We start from the raw sequence: 19,387 nt of genomic DNA on the forward strand, positions 1-19,387 counted from the left end.
AAAGGTTTACAGTTTAAACCTGTATTTAGACTGAAATGTTGGTAACTGGGTTGCAGAAATTGCAAACTTTTTAAATTGCAAACTTTTTAAATTGCAAACTTTTTTATAATTTATTTGTTATTGCCTGCATATGCATGTGTGTCTGTTAGATTTGTATCTTAAACCTTGCACTTTGTTTCCTCTACATATAGTGTGACGTACATTCATTCTAATGTCAAACACCATATTTCAATTGTTTAAAAGAGCCTCGGATTTGATTATGCAAATTATGTGCTTGATAAACTTTTGTAGTCAGTCCTTCTGGTTTTCTTAACTTAAGAGGTTTGGGTAACTCTATTTTAATAGTCTACTTTAGACATTCTAGTAACATAACTTTGCAACTACATGTCAACTACCAGTCATTAGAGTAATATTCAAAACAGCGTTTTGGAGATTTTACATTTTTCAAAAATAAACTAAAACTTCAATGTGCCAAAATGTGGACTAGACAGTTTTCTCACAGACCAAAAGCAATGTTAAACAATAGATGGCCAAAAAATGTTTGGGCTCTAATAGTTTCTTACCGATACACTGAACTCCTTGTCCTGCGATAAATGTCTTGTTCCCATTGCTGGAAATGTAGCCATCTTCACATGTGCATGAATAACCTCCTTCAGAATTACTACAATTTGCATTAGGACCACAATCAGCACTTCCATCCTCACATTCATTGATGTCTGAAATGAGAAGAACAGAGATTCAGATGTTGTTTCTGCTGCACAGAGGTCATATGAGATGCATCATATCAAGCTCTCTTTACCTTGGCATTTAATTTCATCCACTTGTGTGAAATTGTGAGTTGGTGTGAACCCTCCTTCACAACGACAGTAGTAACTTCCATGTGTATTGGTGCATTTTCCATCTTCTCCACAAATGTCTGGTGTAATAGTAGACTCACACTCATTTACATCTGTAGTAATGACAGAAAATGTATGAATAATCACAGCACTTTTTCTTTATTTTTGGTTACAGTTTATTAAAGAGTGCAGATTCAGTACACAAATGTGTCCTATCTGCAATATAATTTGTAGCTATTTTTTTTTTATTACAACTTTTTTAAATTAATATAAAACTATATCAACAAAACTTGATCATCATTTTTTTTTTGTGGGGCCAGTATAAATGTACACGTACAATCCAAGTAAAATCCTGTTGAGCCCTGATATTGCTTAAAGCTCTTGAAAAAGAGTTGTATATCACATGTTAGTCTTTTTATCCATACCTACACACTTTCCCCTTGTCTTTGCAAATCCACGGTCACAGGTCATCACGGTGTTCTCTGTCAGTGCCAATAGAAGACCTGTAAACACAAATAAAAAGTGTCTTTTACTTCATGTTTAGTGTCTTTGGTGTGTCGCTTGATGCACAGAGGTCCAAATGTCTGAGACCACATTGAAAATCTAAGATAAATGTATATTTTTATATTAACCTGCAAATAAATAGAACAAAATACTGAGACATTCTGATATTTGTGTTCATTTCCATTCAAGCAATGAAAACGTTTGTATTTAATAGAACATAGAAGCATTTTCAGTAGTGGCCTCAGAATATTGGACATCACTGTAAATGAACTGTGTTTGTAAACATTGGTGCCATTGAGCATTTAAGTGTCATGCATTTCAAACTAAGCCATGTTCTTGCCTATCTAATCTCATAGATAAGACATGATGCCAAAATTGCCCTTTATTTATCACCCATAATGGCTAAATTGTTATTCACTAGGAAAAACAGTCTGAGAAGACAAAATTGGAAGGAGTAAATGAATTATTTTATTCATCTAATGCTATATCCACTCATTGTTCATGACAGTTGCATTAGAATGATGGCGATTCAGGAAGTATGAGTGCTCTGTAACTAACTGTAAATAACAGATTTAACTTAAACAACCAGCACTCAGTCCGCAGGGTCACCCAGAAGACACTTTAAAAAAGTGCAAGACTTTTTACATCCAGGTGTGGTACCTCCGTGAAGTTGGCACCCCATAAAACGAAATAATTTCCAAAACTATGCCATTCGTTTGTGCTGCGTTTGTGCTGATTTGTGCCGCAAAAACGAACGTTTGTGCTGGTTTGGTGTTTGAGATATTGAACATTATTTTTTGGGTTGTGTGACGTCACTCTCCACCCCATGTCCTTCAAATCGCACCAAACCGGTGTCGTTCGTTTGTGCTCGGTTTGTGCTGGTTTGTGCCGTTAAAACAAACACTGTATCTGTTTTCCTTTCGCAGATATAACAAATTTAATTCGGGGCAGTGATGTCACTCTCCACCCCACCTCATCTAAATCGCACCAAACCGGTGTCGTTCGTTTGTGCTCGGTTTGTGCCGGTTTGTGCCGTTGAAAGAAACACTGCAACTACGATCCCCTCTTAAACATAAAAAAATAAACTTTTTAAGTACAGTTACATAACTGTCCACCCCATATGGTCCAAATCGTTGCAAAACTGTGCCGCTCGTTTGTGCTCGATTTGTGCCGGTTTGTGCCGTTACGATGAACATGGTATCTTTTACCCCTCCTTAGAAATAACACATTGGATTCGGGACAGTGACGTCACTCTCCACCCCATGCCGTCCAAATCGCCCCAAACCGGTGCTTTTTGTTTGTGCTCGATTTGTGCTGTTTTGTACAAACCAGCACAAACGAACGAGACTATTTTGGGTGAATTTGGGACCTCAGAATGACCAAAAAATATTATTTTAATATCTAAAAAACCGAAGCAACACAAACCAAACTTTTTACAGCACAAACCGGCACTGTAAGCTGTTAAAAGTATTCAGAAAACTTAAGACACCACACAATTTTTTAAATATATATATATATTTTTTGTTATTTTATTTTATTTTAATACAAAATTAAGCATCAGTCACACGTAGCTTACAGCCAGAGTAGTGAAAGTACATTACATATCATAGTAGCCTACATTACATAGGCCTATATAGTGCATTGGACCAATTGGTGATTATATAAAGACCAAATGTCAATAGCACAAATCTAAAATAAAACATTCCCATATCTAAAGAAAAGAACACTGACAGCTGCGGCCCTGTGCGAGCACAAACGAACCGGACAGGCTTGTAGACGAGATGGATGGAGAGCGCGGCTTGCTTGCGTGGCGTCACTACTCCTCCAAATATTTTGTGATGTCTAAAGAATGAAATCATTTATGATGGTTCTTTCTACGGCACAAAACAGCACAAATCGAGCACAAACAAAAAGCACCGGTTTGGGGCGATTTGGACGGCATGGGGTGGAGAGTGACGTCACTGTCCCGAATCCAATGTGTTATTTCTAAGGAGGGGTAAAAGATACCACCCAGCAAGCAATAGCCGTCTTTTCAACGTCTGGGTTAAATATAGACCCGATATAGTCCGGCTATGTGTAACCCACTTTTAGCCCAAATAACATTTAATCTGGATAAATGTATTTTTTTCCAAAATAACTTGTGAGATGTATGATATTCCATCATGTAAGCAAAGTCTACCGTGATTACAAGTTGTTTGGTTTACTTTATTTTACATGTTATATGTGTAGGCTGTGCGTAGCCACGATTTAGCTCGTATTCAGACCCGGCTATGCGTAACCCAGTTTTAGCCCAAATAACATTTAATCTGGATAAATGTATTTTTTTCCAAAATAACTTGTGAGATGTATGATATTCCATCATGTAAGCAAAGTCTACCGTGATTACAAGTTGTTTGGTTTACTTTATTTTACATGTTATATGTGTAGGCTGTGCATAGCCACGATTTAGCTCGTATTCAGACCCGGCTATGCGTAACCCAGTTTTAGCCCAAATAACATTTAATCTGGATAAATGTATTTTTTTCCAAAATAACTTGTGAGATGTATGATATTCCATCATGTAAGCAAAGTCTACCGTGATTACAAGTTGTTTGGCTTACTTTATTTTAGGCTACATGTTATAGGCTGTGCGTAGCCACGATTTAGCTCGTATTCAGACCCGGCTATGCGTAACCCACTTTTAGCCCAAATAACATTTAATCTGGATAAATGTATTTTTTTCCAAAATAACTTGTGAGATGTATGATATTCCATCATGTAAGCAAAGTCTACCGTGATTACAAGTTGTTTGGCTTACTTTATTTTAGGCTACATGTTATAGGCTGTGCGTAGCCACGATTTAGCTCGTAGGCCTATTCAGACCCGGCTATTGTAGCCCACTTTTAGTCAAAACTGATTGTAGTTTTTTGCCAGGCAGTGCATGAAATGGTTGATATTCCATCATGTTCGCATTGGTATGATATCTACAAGGTTCAATATGTCATTTCACGACATGGTCGATCTGTAGTCACGATTTAGCTCCGAATTGGACGGCTATATGCGGTCTGCTTTAGCCCACCTGGCGAAATCAAAGCAATCTGGTCTACGTACGGCTTGGCTATAGCCCAGATTCAGACCAGCGATCTAGTATAAGAATATTAGTCTTTTAAATGTTTTCGCTCACACAGCTTAATATGTTTTATGTCAAACATTCATACACAATCTACGATAAAAAATCAAATCAAATGCAATTGCATTTCCCAACCGCTAGATGGCACAATCGAAACACTACTGAGACATGTCTACTGGGACTACTGGCATTGCGCGACTAGATCACTTTAGCCAAATTTCGCGAAAACATTTCCGCCATTTTATTTTACACGAGGCAGCTGTCGGAGAGCAACGGTCTGAGTGAAAATCTGAACATTTATACTTCGATCTTGTAAGTATGCGTGTTATTTTTGATATGTTCATTGTTTAAATTAGTTAGTTGTTATAATGTGTAGGAACCGTGACATTTTAACATTAACATTGCAGAGTAACAGTTACTATTTTTCTCCAAAAAGTTAATGTTACCTGCACGTGTTATTGCAAATGTATCTAAATTAAATGAATGTGGTAAGCATGAAACTATGCAACTTATCATTACTATTTTTTTATTATTAATAAGATACCAGTATATTTTGGTTTTTAAATTACAGTTGATTTAAAGCAAATTTTGTAAGTACTTTATATAGGACAATTTAACAGCAGCATAGTCCAACACGAAAAGAAAAAAAACATAAAGTCTTGTTTGTAAATAATTAAAATATGCAGCATACATTCAGTTTTCAGTGAATTTGTTTCAGATATAAATCTGAATGCTGCTTCTCCATGTTTTGTTTTGACTTTGGAGATATAAAAGTAGCTGGCTACTGTCCCAGATGTCCTGAGAGGTCTGCTCTGGATGGTTCAGTGCATCAGAAGATTAGAAATTTACTTTGGTCTTAAAATGTTACTTTAATAACCAACTGTAGTTTTTTTTTATATTAATTTTTTGACAGACAGATAGCCAGTGTAAAAACCTCAGAACTGGAGTGATGTAATCCACTTTATTTGATTTAGACACTGTTTATTGCAAATTATCCTGCAATCAGTCAACAAAGTACTTGTCAATGACTACCATTAAATGTCTTGTTACCAACATTCATCAAAATATATTTTTTTGTGTGTGTTCAACAGAAGAAAGACATATACAGGTTTGGAACCAAGTGAAAGTGAGTAAATGATTACATGTTTTTTTTTTTTTTTTTTTAAGTGAACTACGCCTATAAGTAGCCTATCTTTTTATGTTTATTAGAGTTATATGAGTAAGTGATAAAGAATGATTTATAGTGATAGTTCACTTTGAAATTAAATTTTGATATGTTTTAGCTCACCTTATGGGCATCCAAGATGTAGGTGTCTTTGTTTCAGTAGTTTAAATTTTTATATTTTTAGGTCAAACTGTTCTTGTCTGTCAGTCATATAATGCAGGTCTATATGGTCACCACCTGAAAGAGCATGCACAGAGAAGTCCAAATTAAACAATTCCCCACCATAAGTACACACTGATGGCCTAAGACACGAAACGAGCGGTTTGTGTCAGAAAACGAACAGTATTTGTATTGTTTTTACCTCTTATACACAGCCACGTCTAAGTGATCTGAGGGCGCGCGTGCTTCGGTGTGTGCGCGTTCTGGCTTAGTCTAAGTGCGGCGCTTGCGCGAATTAAGCCAGAACGCGGACGCATCACACACCTGGAAGCACGCGAGCCCTCATATCACTTGGACGTGGCTGTGTACAAGAGGTAAAAACGATATAAATACTGTTCATTTTCTCACACAGACTGCTCTGAAAAACGCTTCAGTGAGCTCAATTATAGTAACGCCACATTTTTAATGACAGTAACGAGAACGCCGTTTTTAATGGAGGAAGCAATAATTAGTTTGATTACTCATTATTGAAAAAAATAACGCCGTTTATTTATAACGCCGTTATTCCCATCACTGTATATGTATATGAAGAGTTCAGATGCAAAAGCCTCTAAGTGCCATCTGAAATTTTCTTCTCGAATGTTCATTTTTATCAAGCTCATATATGTAAGTTCAGTAATTTCACTTAAATGACAATTAATAGGTAATTTTCATTGCCATTTAAGTGAAATTACTGAACTTGCATATATGAGCTTGATAAAAATGAACATTCGAGAAGAAAATTTCAGATATATATATATATATATATATATATATTAGGGATGTCCCGATACCACTTTTTGCCGAACGAGTCCGATACCGATGCTTTCATTTTTGGTACTCGCCGATACCGATACCGTGACCGATACCTGAATTTTCACTGCATTTGTAATTTTTAAATGTAGCCTATTATTAGATAAACCAAAATAATATAAATCATATTAGTTGGCTTAATTTGTTCATCAAATATATATTTCTTTCAGTTATTTTCATGCTTAATTAAGCCTGCTAAAATGCATTGTATGAGCTTCTGTTACTGTCACTGTTCATTCTATTGCTCTATCATATTGTATCTTTCATTTAATAGCACACAGCACATATTTAGAGCTGCTTCAGCAGGGCTCAGTGCTGAGGGTCGGGTCAGCGGTTCAAATGTTTGTCAAAACCAGTGAAATATCAATTATTTAATCCAATTTTGATACTACAACAAAAACTACCTGCCTAATTAATGTGAATTTAAAACAAGTAAGCAGTCAGTAACAAAATAAGAACAAACAATCGAATTACAAATAGGACAAATAAATACAATAGAACAAAGAAAGACTACAAATGAAATAAACAGTGTTTTTAGAGTTTTTCAGGTAGATCTAAAAGGTACAGAAATTTGAATAAAGTAATCAAATGTGAAAAAAGTATATTCATTACTGTATAAATTTTATATAGATGGATATTTTTGTAAAGTTGAAAAGGGTAGCCTATTTAGTCAAGAGCAGTGAGTATTTCTTTGTCCTTTGTGTGATTAACATTAAAACACAGAAGCAGGATTAGACTGCTGCCCCTTTAAGACCGAACGCACGGACCGCATTTGAACATGCTACGTTCATTTGAGATATAACCGACTTTGTTTACTATAGGATACTGGCCAAGACAGGCGTTTTTACATAATTTTGTGTGAATTCGTCTGTACAAGCGCAAGACGTGAAAGACAATAATTCAGTATTCGCGTGCCGTGACGCTGGTTTGCGGCGGGGCGCGCGCTTTGGATGTTTGCGTTCATGGAACTTCTTGACCTGCACGTCCTGTAATAATGTAGGGAACCACTCGTTATACTTAAATCAGGTAACAGTTCATGTTTAACTTTACTTACATATACGATTTAGTTTAAATCCAAATAACATGTGCTGAGTGAACGATCAGCAATCAAGAGCATTCAACATAAGTGCGCTCACTCGCTCTCTCTCTCTCTCTCTCTCTCTCTCTCTCGTCAGTTAACGTTAATAATAAGCTACATGCCTCGTTTTATTTTCTTTGCCATTGACATCAGACTGAACAAACTTTCCACTGTTGTCTGTTTAAAGGGATGTGCTCGACCAGCTCGCGTGTCTATGCCTCAGTTCACCTCCACAAAGCACTTGCGGCGGCCAGTTTCGTTTCACAAAATGTACGTGGTATCGGTGCGTGGTATCGGCGAATTTTTATGAGTACGAGTACGAGTATATGAGGGCAGTATCGGCCCGATCCCCGATGCCAGTATCGGTATCGGGCCATCCCTAATATATATGCCTTGTACAGAATTGTTCAATACGCGTATCGTTACACCCCGTATTGCATCACCATTACGCGAGCAAAAATGTTCAATTATTGATATTCATTTATTTATAATATTGATATAAATTATTGTCTATATTGATATAAATTATATAGTCTCAATCTATATTCTGTTAACTCTATATTGGCCAGCTCTAGTGTGCATCCTAGCAAAAGTGATTGACTGTAATTAGTTAAATGACTGTCAACAATGCTTTTCTTGAGCAATAATTCTTTCCTTTTTCTCATTTGGCAGACGCAGTGATGACCAGCTGTCCATCAGCTACGGAATGTGAAATAAAAAACGTTATTTCAAATCATTTCAAACAAGCTCCAGGGAGGGCAGGGGGTGGGGGTTATGGATCTAAATAAACAGTTGTTAATTAAAAATTTTAATATCTTAATTTGTTTTACATATTTTTCAAATGTTTTATTTGTTCATTTTTATGTTTGAATGTTGTCTATATAATTGTTCAAAATAAATCCCTTTATATTCAATTAGTTTGGATGGATTTTCATTTATGAGAACCTGTTATATTTGAGTGAAAAGAATCCTTATGCCTCATTTTGTTGTCTATTACATGTATATGTAGTGTAATTGATGACTAGTCTATTCTTGGGCTATGGTTAGACGTCTATTAGATTTTCACTGACAGCCCAAAATAAGCCTTGTTTTAGCCTAGACCCATATTGCCTGTCTATTAGACGTATATATGTAGTCGTTTAATAGTGGTCTAATTGATGACTAGTCTATTCTTGGGCTATGGTTAGACGTCTATTGGACGTATAAATATAGTCGTTCAATAGCTGTCTATTCTTGGGCTATGGTTAGACGTCTATTGGACGTATTAATATAGTCGTTCAATAGCTGTCTATTCTTGGGCTATTGTTAGACGTCTATTGGACGTATAAATATAGTCGTTCAATAGCTGTCTGATTGTCTATTCTTGGGCTATGGTTAGACGTCCATTAGACGTATATATGTAGTCATTCAATAGCTGTCTATTCTTGGGCTATGTTTAGACGTCTATTAGATTTTCACTGACAGCCCAAAATTAGCCTCGATTTAGCCTAGACGTCTGGGCTGTGTTTAGACGGCTATTAGACGTCTATTAGACGCGAAATTGCTTGCTGGGCATGTTCATCGTAACGGCACAAACCGGCACAAATCGAGCACAAACGAGCGGCTCAGTTTTGCAACGATTTGGACCATATGGGGTGGACAGTTATGTAACTGTACTTAAAAAGTTTATTTTTTTTATGTTTAAGAGGGGATCGTAGTTGCAGTGTTTCTTTCAACGGCACAAACCGGCACAAACCGAGCACAAACGAACGACACCGGTTTGGTGCGATTTAGATGAGGTGGGGTGGAGAGTGACGTCACTGCCCCGAATTAAATTTGTTATATCTGCGAAAGGAAAACAGATACAGTGTTCGTTTTAACGGCACAAACCAGCACAAACCGAGCACAAACGAACGACACCGGTTTGGAGCGATTTAGATGAGGTGGGGTGGAGAGTGACGTCACAGCTCCCGAATTAAATTTGTTATATCTGCGAAAGGAAAACAGATACAGTGTTTGTTTTGACGGCACAAACCGAGCACAAACGAATGACACCGGTTTGGAGCGATTTGAAGGACATGGGGTGGAGAGTGACGTCACACAACCCAAAAAATAATGTTCAATATCTCAAACACCAAACCAGCACAAACGTTCGTTTTTGCGGCACAAATCAGCACAAACGCAGCACAAACGAATGGCATAGTTTTGGAAATTATTTCGTTTTATGGGGTGCCAACTTCACGGAGGTCACAGACCTGACTCCACCATAACCTAAGGTGTGTTCTTGCTCATGTGTAAGCACCAGACAAACAATTGTTTTATTTTGCATTTGTATTTATTTGTTTATTTGAAAAGGGACAATGTACACTAATAAATATTTAGATCAAATGTAAGCGTACCCGAGTTAGCCACAGGTTTTCATCGGCAGTCCCCTTGCCAGATGTTATTAGGCATCCTAAAATAGTCAACTGTTATAATGCAATACAATTCTTTATACAATAAACAAAAGATAAAAAATTAGACTGTGTTAAAATCACAACCAATCGAGTAAACAAAATAAACAGATAAGATCTAAAAATAGATGATCTTAACATTAATCTTAAATGAGTAATAGGATGGATACTCTCTAATTAATGGTGGTACTGAGTTCCATTGATGTGATGCTGTAAATGAAAAGACGGCCTGACTAAATGCAGTTTTTTTTAGTGGTATTGTGCAGTCCCTCCTAGCTGCACCTCTTGTAACTCGGTTTACATTCAATTTAAAATTGATAAGGCCAAATAAAGGCGGAGGAGCTAACCTGTGCATGATCTTATAAACTAAACAGACATTTCTGTATTTTATGAGGTTTTCCCATCTAAGCAATTTATATGTCTTTAAAATATGACAATGATGGTAATGAATTGGCTTTTTGTCTAGAATTTTAAGTGCTTGTTTGTATAATGACTTCAGTGGTTTTAAGGCTGTAGAGTGTGCGTTGGACCAACTTATCAAACAGTAAGGGATGTGGGAGAGAACCAATGAGTGGATATATACCATAGCTGCCTCAGTTGATAGGAGGTTTCTGATATACCTGAAATTAGCAAAACTGAACTTTACTTTATTACAACCCTCTTTATGTGGGTTTTGAAGGCAAGATTTAGTCTGTGTCCTGAAATGGAAATTTCTTGTTCTGCGTCTATGCGGGAACTTTTGGAAAAAAACATACAAACTGTTTTTGAAACATTCAGTTTCAAAAACAGTTGTAACATGAAGGTTACATCCTGGCTTAATCACTGTTGTTATGCCAGGATGTAACCTTCACTAATACATCTGTTAGCTTGATTGCAACCTCTGCAGCAGTCTTACCATGAGTAAAAAATAACTGTATCATCAGCATACATTAAAATATCACAATTTTCACATACAAAGGGTAGATCATTAATATATATGCTAAAAAGGGTTGGACCAAGTGGAGCCCTGCGGCACCCCGGTTGAAAGACATAGGGGGTTAGATTTATAGTTACCAATTTTAACATGTTGAGAGCGGAGTGAAAGATAAGATTTGATAAGATTGACCAACTCTGAAGAAAAATTTAAATTCAGTAATTTATACAATAGGATGTTATAATTAACTGTGTCAAATGCTTTTTTTAAGTCAAGGAACACAGCCCCTACTACCCCGCCTGTATCCAGTGATGCCTTAACTTTTTCTATGAAGTAACATGTGGCTGTTTCTGTCGAGTAATTAGCCCTAAATCCAAATTGCATTGGGTGCAGGAGCTATTATTGAGATAATCAATGATTTGTTTGTTAATCAGTTTTTCAGATACTTTCGATACTATAGGTACAACACTGATGGGCCTGTAGTTGGAAGTCAGTAGAGGGTCACCACCTTTAAATATAGCGGCCACAACAGCAGGCTTCCATGAATCAGGAAACCTTCCTTGAGCCAGTGAAATATTGATTATGTGTGTTAGTGGAGTAACTATTGAAGAATTAATCTCTTTCAGCATAACTGTATCCATACCATAGACATCCTTAGCCCTTGAGGATTTGAGAGATGTGACTACTTTTACAACCTCATCCTCTGATACTGATCTTAGTGTTAAAGGGTTAGTTCACCCAAAAATGAAAATTCTGTCAGTAATTACTCACCCTCATGTTGTTCCAACCCCGTAAGACCTTCGTTCATCTTCGGAACATAAATGAAGATAATTTTGATGAAATCTGAGTGCTGGATCACTTTTCCATAGGCTTCTAAGGGACCGAAACTTGCTGGCCCAGAAAAGTTATTAAAGAGATCGTTAATATAGTGCAAGTGACTCCAGTGGCTCAATCTTAAGTATATCAAGCGACGAGAATACTTTTTGTGCGCAAAAACAAACAAAAATAACGACTTTATTCCACTATTCATTTCCTTCTCTCTGGGCCTCTAGTTGGTTCACGTAGTGTTTTTGCGTAGCGCGTCTGTGTTACACGTCAACACGTAGGCTCACAATTGGCCGAAGCTGGTCATGTGTGTGATGCGTGATGACGTGCAACACAGACGCGCAGCGCAAAAACACTACGAGGCCCAGAGAGAAGGAAATGAATAGTGGAATAAAGTCGTTATTTTTGTTTGTTTTTGCGCACAAAAAGTATTCTCGTCGCTTGATAAACTTAAGATTGAGCCACTGGAGTCACTTGGACTATATTAACGATCTCTTTAATAACTTTTCTGGGCCAGCAAGTTTCGGTCCCTTAGAAGCCTATGGAGGAGTGATCCAGCACTCAGATTTAATCAAAAATATCTTAATTTATGTTCCGAAGATGAACGAAGGTCTTACGGGGTTGGAACAACATGAGGGTGAGTAATTACTGACAGAATTTTCATTTTTGGGTGAACTAACCCTTTAATGCTGACTCTATTATTGGTTATATGTGCATTATTTTGTTGTACTGCAAAACATTGGGCAATAGTATCTACTGACTCAACAAAGTATTGATTGAGGGCCTGTGCCACATCAGTCGGGCTCTCCAAGATTGTGTCATTTGCTTTCAGTACAATTGGCTTAGTTATACTAATGTCTTGACCAGTTAGTTTTTGAATCTGACTCCATATGGCTTTTGAGTTACCGTTTGAATTTTCAGCAATTATAATGAAAAAGTCTGCCTTAGCTTTTCTCAGTTCTCTAGTTACTGTGTTTCTTAGCCTAACGAAGTTATACCTATTGAGGGACATCTTTGATTTTGTGGCTATTTTTAAAGCGTTGTCCCGGTCCTTCATTAATTTAAGAACTTTCCCGTTCATCCAAGGAAGACTTTGTTTCTTGTTTTTACATTTAATTCTAATTGAAAATTAGATTGCAATTTTTCTGTAAAGGTTTGACTGGTCATTTCTAAATCATTTACAGGAAGTAGCTCATCCCATTTTATATTTTTTATGGCTGCCTTGAAGTCATCTTGTTTGTTTTTCGGGATGCCAAAAAATTCCTTATTGCCAGCGTTCATAACCCGCCTGCAAGTGAGTTTTCTTGATATAAGCACCATATGATGATCTGATAGCCCAGTTATCATATTGAATGATTTTGTGATCCTTTCCGGTCTATTACACTGTAAAACCCAACAAGTTAAGCTAATTAATTTCATTTGAGGAAACTGATTGCCTCAATTCAAGTAAGTTTATAAAAACAATAATAATGAGTACTCTGAACTTATTTTAATCGAGTCCACTAAAACAATAATATTTCTTAATACACAATTAAACTTTACACTGCAATAAATACTTTATATAGCTGAAACTTCACTTTATTGCGTAAAAACAGTGAAATGACAAACTTTATATGAACTCAGAGCACTTGCAGTTACTGTTAGCTCACAATGTCACACACAAAGTCAAATTCAATAAGTTAAGCTAACTTATTACATTTGAGGACACCGATTGCCTTAATTCTTTTAATTAAAAAAAAAAAAAACAATAGTTATGAGTTCTCTGAACTTATTTCAGTTGAGTTTACTAAAAGTAGATATACATTGCAGTCAAGAAATTAAGTGATTAATTAAGTGATTATTGAGCATTAGTGATTAACACCTGCTGTTAACAAGCAGAATCAATGAAGGAAAGAGAAACAAAAGAACTACAACTGACTTCCAACCACAGCCTTAGATGAAATCAACTCAGAGGAGGATTAAACCACTACACAAACAGCATTACAGCTTCACTTATTACAAAACAGTTTGACATTTGTCATGCGTCTACAGAAGTTGTTATGTAAGGGATAATGTATAGCGAGGCGGTTGTTATAACGAATAACAACCCCGACAAGCTGAACGGGACCCCGACGCGAAGCGGAGGGGTCTTGAATCAGCCTGAAGGGGTTGTTATTCGCTATAACAACCGCCTCGCTATACATCATCCCGCTTATTACATGGCTACCTACAAAATAAATAAATAATTTGACACAAATTATTGATTTATAAAGGAGTTTATTGATTTAAAACCGATTGTATTGCTTCCACTAAAGAAAATAGTCCGTTCCGCGTCCATAGCAACGCTCTGTTTTTCATGGCAACGGTCTGTTATAGTTCGCAGCGGTCTGTTATCAAGAAATAACAGACCGCATTCTACATTGGAATTCAGCCAAGCCATGTAATAATGAGAATGAACAGAGGGTTAGATGCTAATGATTTATTGAGTTTCATTTAAAGACACCATGATTGTGATCAGTGTTTGCTTTAGTTGGGCTCTTGACCCTTGACTTAATAACATCAGTTTTTCCTCTGGCTGCTGTAACTGAGTGTGTATAAAACACATTTGTTATGGCACATACGCCAAAAGAAAATATGAGCATGTGGTTGTGTTTAGATGATAAAAATCATCATTTAGTGACTTGATTCTCTGATCTTTTCCAGAGCCTAATCTCTGATTAGACAGGTGATGTATTACTTGTATTATTCATTATAATAGAACTGATTCTGCTGTAAGGCCCAATGTTATGACAATCAGATTTTAAAAACCTCTATGGTATCATGCTGACTTACACAGTAATCAAGAATCAGCATATGAATCTCAACAATGGTGACCATTAAAAAATGATTTATGCTGCAATGCATGCTGGGAGCCATGGATAAGTTTTGTATTATGCTAGTACCCAGCATGCATTGCAGCATGAATCATTTTTTAATGGTCACCATTGTTGAGATTTATATGCTGATTCTTGATGTCTGTGTGAGTCTTAGTAATGCAGTACCTTTTCTGTGAAACTTTTTGTGCACAACTATTTGTAAAATCTTTTATATTATCTGATGGTCACAACATGGCTAGCTCTTATGCTGTAGAATCACAGTTTTGAGTAAAACTAGTATGTTGCCCTTTTAATCAGAGATCAGACTCTGAATGAAATCAGTGAATCAAGTCACTAAATGATGATTGTCATTATCAATCCTCCACCATCAACACCCGATCAGACTTTTCCTTGGCTTTTGTGCCATAACAAATATGTTTTATAAACACTCAATTATAGCAGCCAAAGAAAATCTTAAATGCAAAAGTCAAGGGTCAAGAGCCCAACTAAAGCAAACGCTGATCTCCATCATGGTGACCTTAATTTAAACTCAAATCATCAACTTCTAAACCTTTGTTAATTCTAATAAGAACTTCTGTAGACGAATGGCAGTAATAAAGTCAAAGTGGTTAATAATAAGTGAAGCTTGTAATGCTGTTCGTGGAGTTGTTTAATCCTCCTCTGCTGAGATCTTGAGATATTTAATGTCTTCTTTTATCTCCAGTTGATTTTGCTGTGGCTGGAAGTCAGTTGTAGTTCTTGTGTTTCTCTTTCCTTCAGTGATTCTGCTTGTTAACAGCAGGTGCTCATCACTAATGCTCAATCATCACTTAATGAATCACTTAATTATACAATTATCATTCTGGGATCTAGACAGAGCCGATCCTGATCTCCCTGGGGCCCTAAGCAAAATTCTGTTTAGGGGCCCTCATATCTGACCCGTGAGCCTTGAACCATTTGCCATTGCCACACAGTCACACCTGACACCCCAGTGTTCCCACTACAATCCCTCCTTTAGTTCTAGTGAAAATGTAATTCCTTATATCAGAAGACATTGTTAAAAGTTCATTCTTAATATCAAGAATTCACATTTTAAATAGTACAAATTGAATTATTGATATCAAAAATGCATATCCTGTGAATGAATAAAAGCTAAAATGGCGCCATAGCATGTCACTGTGTTTTAAATGATAAAAGTAATTCTAGATACTTGATGGTTATTATTTACTGAGGGATGTGCATCCATATTGACCAGAATATCTAGCCAATCAACATTTTAAATTCAGTGGAGCCTATCAATAGTCAATGTCAATTGCTTTCCATATTGCATTAGTGCAGAGTTGTAACTAAATCTTGACTGAGCGACTAGATAATCATCGTCTTCTTTTAAAACTATAATGAGGAGTGCCATCACAGCCATGTTGTACTGGTCTCGACTCACAACAGATGTTTCTGCTGGAATGTGCGCGTTCAATTTCATGCACGCGCATATGAACGCATGTTAACGCGCAGCGCGGTTATCTTTTCCGAGCTGCAGTTTATAAACAAACACCGTTGTCCTTTGTCATTTTTTAAACATAATAAATCAACTCACATCAACTCAACTTTAGCCTACTGTTCTTTGCTGACATCAAACTTTGAGAGGAGAGCACACAAGTCTACCTGATAGCTGTTGCCGCAATTCACTCTCATGGTGTTTTTCTCTCTCTCTTTTCGTGAACAGAAAGATAGTTCCGCTTCATTTTCTCATCGATATTGTAAACATTGATTGACGCGCTTTGACACGAGGGGGAGGCAGGGCCTTAAATAATTTGCGGGGCCCTACGCACCTTGCGTAGTGTGCGTATAGGACTGATCGGCTCTGGATCTAGAAATGTTCTATAATTCATTCAGTTTGAGTTCTGTTTCAGTCATTCAAGTTTCGGTAATATTTGAGTGCTGTGAACTCAATTCTATTTACTACATATTACTGTTAGGTTTTACAGTGAATATAAGGTCAATTTGGGTACTGGTGCTGTTTGTTATTCTTGTTGGACCTTTAACCAATTGAACCAGATTAAAACCATCAAAAATTTGCTTTAGCTTCATTCTTGAGTACTTATCTTCCCAGTTTAAATTTTATGATTTTGTTCTTCTTTTCAGCCTAACAGAAAGTTTAATGTATAATACATATATATATTTATGTCCAACAGAAAAAAAGTCATACAGGTTAAAATGAGATTTCTCTTAGAAGAAAACGTTCTGTATAGAACCTTAAAGAAGCTGTCAGACGCTTCAAATGTAGAACCTTTTAAGGGTTCCATCATGGGGTAATTTTCTGGGTTCAGTTTTTAATTGATTTTGTTTAAATACATTTTTTTATTATATTTTATGAATTAATCAGCTCGTAAACTTTAAACTGTTAAGCATGAAAGTATTATGCAAACAATTAAGACATTTCTCCTAATATAGACATTTTTGGCATAAAGGGTTCTTTAAAATTTAGTCAAGAACCCTATGGTTCTATATTGAACCCAGTTGAACCATTTTGTCTAGAGTGAAAGTGAGTGAATAATGACAGATTTGTCATATTTGGCTGAACTCACCCTTTAACTTTGAGCTAAACAACACCCAGTTTCACGTATCATTGTCCCACAACATCCCTTACTGAACTCATAAAGTATATTGTGATTTTACTATTTCAGTGTCTTTGAAGGTTCATGGCAGTGTTTGCAAACATATCAGTCCCTGTTTTTAGCAAAAAAGTTAGCAAAACCACACAGTGGCTCCATACAAACATCTGTCTCTACATTGATCTGTGGAAACTTCAATCCTAAAAAGAAAAAGTGTGACTCACCCAGACTCAGCAGATACATGTTCCTCATGGTCAAAGAGTGAAAGAAACTTACAAATAAAAAAAATAAAAAAAATGAAAACAGCTTATGATTTGATCCTGATCAATTCCATGCAAGAAAATTCTTGAGACAGAGGTTGTCTTTCTTCAGGCTCCTCGCCAACTATCTTCTGTTTCTATGCAGGGCTAAACTCTCAATCTTTCTTCCCAGACGAGGTCTTGTGTCTTTCTCGCTGACTCTAAATGTTGAAGAAGCCTGAAGTGCCTGTTAAAGTTTTGTGAGTGCAGTCCAGCCCCTTGCTTATTGTCTTAAATATTTGCATAATACTTACATTTTAATTGGTTATTTATTTATTTTTTCTCGTGATGAAAAGTGTTTACAAGCATTTTAATTCATACAATTTAATCAAATTTTAAAAATGAATTCAAACTAAGTGAATTCTTTAAAACAAAATACATAAAATTATCCTTTGAAGTGAGCCCCTACATGAAGCGCCTGATAGAAATCTTTAAGGTTTTATATATAGAACCTTTTCTTCTGACGGAGGTATATTAATGCTTATAGATATATCTAAAAAATAATGGGCTAAATAAATATGGCTTATTTATGTTTTTGAAACATTTATTATAAACTTGCAGCGTAATTATACACTTAAGTACTGAGTAAAATTAATTAACATGAACTTACTAAAGTGTTACCAATTATTTATTTATAAATAAATACTTAGTTAACCCTGATTTAACCCTGAAACATGCGGTTTAACACTGATGATGCATGTGTGCATTTGTACATTGTTACTTCCTGTTTTCAGGTTGCTATGAAGAGCGTTCTGCTTTCAGTGTTGATGTTTCATCACCCCTGCAGTTTCTAATGCATAAATGTATAATTGTATAATAATCCCGAAAAAAGCACAAATACGGCAGAGATGGCAAGTTCAGCAGGTGGAATTAGCTGAGGTGACATGACGGCTAACAGCAGACAAACGGTTAGTAGTGACAGCAGCAGCAATTTACCTGTCACTCAAGTGGCCACCGCCCTTAATTATGCATATCTTTAAGGCTTAATATAATTTAAAAGGATTAGTTAAAAAAAAAATCACCCCCCTCACAGTTGTCATGAAGGGCAAAATTAGCTATATAGACCAAAACCAATATTTGTACCAGGCTGTAAACATTTTTTTTTTCTGCTGTAAAGTTGGGCATTTTAACATGGGGGATATATGGAATTGACTCCCTTTTGGAGCCTGTCTCTAGAGGCCAGTCGATGAACTGCAGTTTAATTCACTTCCGTGTTGGCTTCATGAGAGAGACTGGGGCTGCGTTCCAGTCCACTTTTAGACAAGCACTTGCAAACTTCCCTAAGCACTTCCCCTTTGGGCGAATCCCTGCCGCCATTTTGAAGTACGTTCCACTTCGTGAAGTGGACGAGGGAAGTTTATATGGACAGACCCTCGTTCCCTCGATTTTGACCGAGGGAGCGAGTCTACTTCATATAGGCCTACACTTCAGGCAGATCCATATACCACAATGCAACACGACTGTGACGTCATCGCAGATCTCGTCTAATCACCACCACCACAAACAACTCTATGATATATTAATTATATATATATATTTTTTTTTTATTTAAAACAACCCAAACACACCTATATACATTTGGATGCTGCATTAAACAAATTATGAAAAAAAAAATTTGAAAAAAAAAATTACTGAAAAAAAAAGAAGGGCTTAGGACGTTCCAGTACGCTATATGCACGAACGCTGTTGATGTATTTCTGGTAGAATCTCAGCCAGCGTCTTTACTTCCGGATAGCGCGTTCTATAGAGAAGTGTACTACACAGCAAAA

General features: G+C 36.5%; 1 protein-coding gene and 1 long non-coding RNA gene across 2 annotated transcripts in view; one reads left to right on the plus strand and one right to left on the minus strand.

The window, feature by feature from the left end:
• Positions 1 to 17,792, minus strand: part of LOC307171510 (uncharacterized protein) — a gene marked incomplete at its 3' end in the record, with an annotated part of 32,876 nt that extends 15,084 nt beyond the window's left edge. Inside the window, exons 1-4 of the mRNA XM_079893184.1 lie at positions 17,544 to 17,792; positions 1,262 to 1,339; positions 800 to 949; positions 564 to 716 (exon numbers count right to left, since the gene is read on the minus strand). Of these exons, the coding sequence (XP_079749310.1) occupies positions 564 to 716; positions 800 to 949; positions 1,262 to 1,339; positions 17,544 to 17,571 (409 nt within the window). The 5' untranslated portion in view covers positions 17,572 to 17,792. The remainder of the gene's footprint in view (positions 1 to 563; positions 717 to 799; positions 950 to 1,261; positions 1,340 to 17,543) is intronic.
• Positions 4,707 to 8,447, plus strand: LOC307158514. Its single transcript, XR_013821240.1, has 3 exons — positions 4,707 to 4,761; positions 5,541 to 5,575; positions 8,376 to 8,447. It is a non-coding gene; the product is annotated as an uncharacterized lncRNA (long non-coding RNA).
• Positions 17,793 to 19,387: the final 1,595 nt, after the last annotated feature.

Source organism: Squalius cephalus (genome assembly GCF_949319135.1).
Source record: "Squalius cephalus genome assembly, chromosome: 1".
NCBI lineage: Eukaryota > Metazoa > Chordata > Actinopteri > Cypriniformes > Leuciscidae > Squalius > Squalius cephalus.